Genomic DNA, 854 nt, shown 5'->3' on the forward strand with positions numbered 1-854 from the left:
TTTTTTCACTTGTAGTGTTTAGTCTGGTGGCAGACATTGTGAATTTTGTTTGATCTCCTGTGAAGTGGGTTATGAAATTCACTTCCACATGCCCTCATAATTTTTTTTCCAGATGTAATGTTTGTTTGTTCCCTGTTGCAGTGGTGTAAATTTGATGATGACGTCGTTTCTCGGTGCACTAAAGAAGAGGCCATTGAACACAATTACGGTGGTCATGATGACGACTTGTCAGTGCGTCACTGCACCAACGCTTACATGTTGGTGTACATCAGAGAGTCCAAGCTTGGTGAGTGCCATTATATATACATACAAACCTATTTACACCTGCTGTGAGGTTAATTTGTGAGGGGGGGGTTAGCTTGAGGTAATTTCACTTTGTGGCTGAATAAGTGGCTGGCACCTTTAGACACCACCTTGTTTTGGTTGTGGATCCCATTGCATGCTTTTGTCCTATGTCCATCTGTGCTCATAAGTGCTGTTGTCATGTCCAGGTGAGGTCCTGCAGCCGGTCACAGACATGGATATTCCTCAGCAGCTGGTGGAGAGGCTGCAGGAGGAGAAGAGGGTGGAAGCTCAGAAGAGAAAAGAGAGGCAGGAGGCTCACCTTTACATGCAAGTACAGGTATGGAGTCACATAATACCCGATTAAATCAGTCACTCTTGAGATTTCAAATGTCCTGTCTAAATGGAAGATGTATTGGTCCACTTGGTGTGGCAGATAAAATGGGTCACTTTAGGTCTTGTTTGCAAAGACTTTAAGTTTAGATCTCTAGAGTGGGCGCTGTTCAATAATTCTATGCTACTTTGTGTTTCTGTTTAAAGGGGTCATATGATGCGATTTCAAGTTTTCCTTT

The 854-nt window shown here is 43.1% G+C and overlaps 1 protein-coding gene across 1 annotated transcript in view; it reads left to right on the top strand.

Moving 5' to 3' along the window:
• The window catches only part of usp7 (ubiquitin specific peptidase 7 (herpes virus-associated)), a 25,668-nt gene that overhangs the window by 15,677 nt on the left and 9,137 nt on the right, over nt 1-854 (top strand). The window contains exons 14-15 of the mRNA XM_016279461.1: nt 142-286; nt 492-634. Of these exons, the coding sequence (XP_016134947.1) occupies nt 142-286; nt 492-634 (288 nt within the window). The remainder of the gene's footprint in view (nt 1-141; nt 287-491; nt 635-854) is intronic.

Source organism: Sinocyclocheilus grahami, unplaced genomic scaffold (assembly GCF_001515645.1).
Source record: "Sinocyclocheilus grahami isolate Dianchi unplaced genomic scaffold, SAMN03320097.WGS_v1.1 scaffold130.1, whole genome shotgun sequence".
Classification (NCBI taxonomy): domain Eukaryota; kingdom Metazoa; phylum Chordata; class Actinopteri; order Cypriniformes; family Cyprinidae; genus Sinocyclocheilus; species Sinocyclocheilus grahami.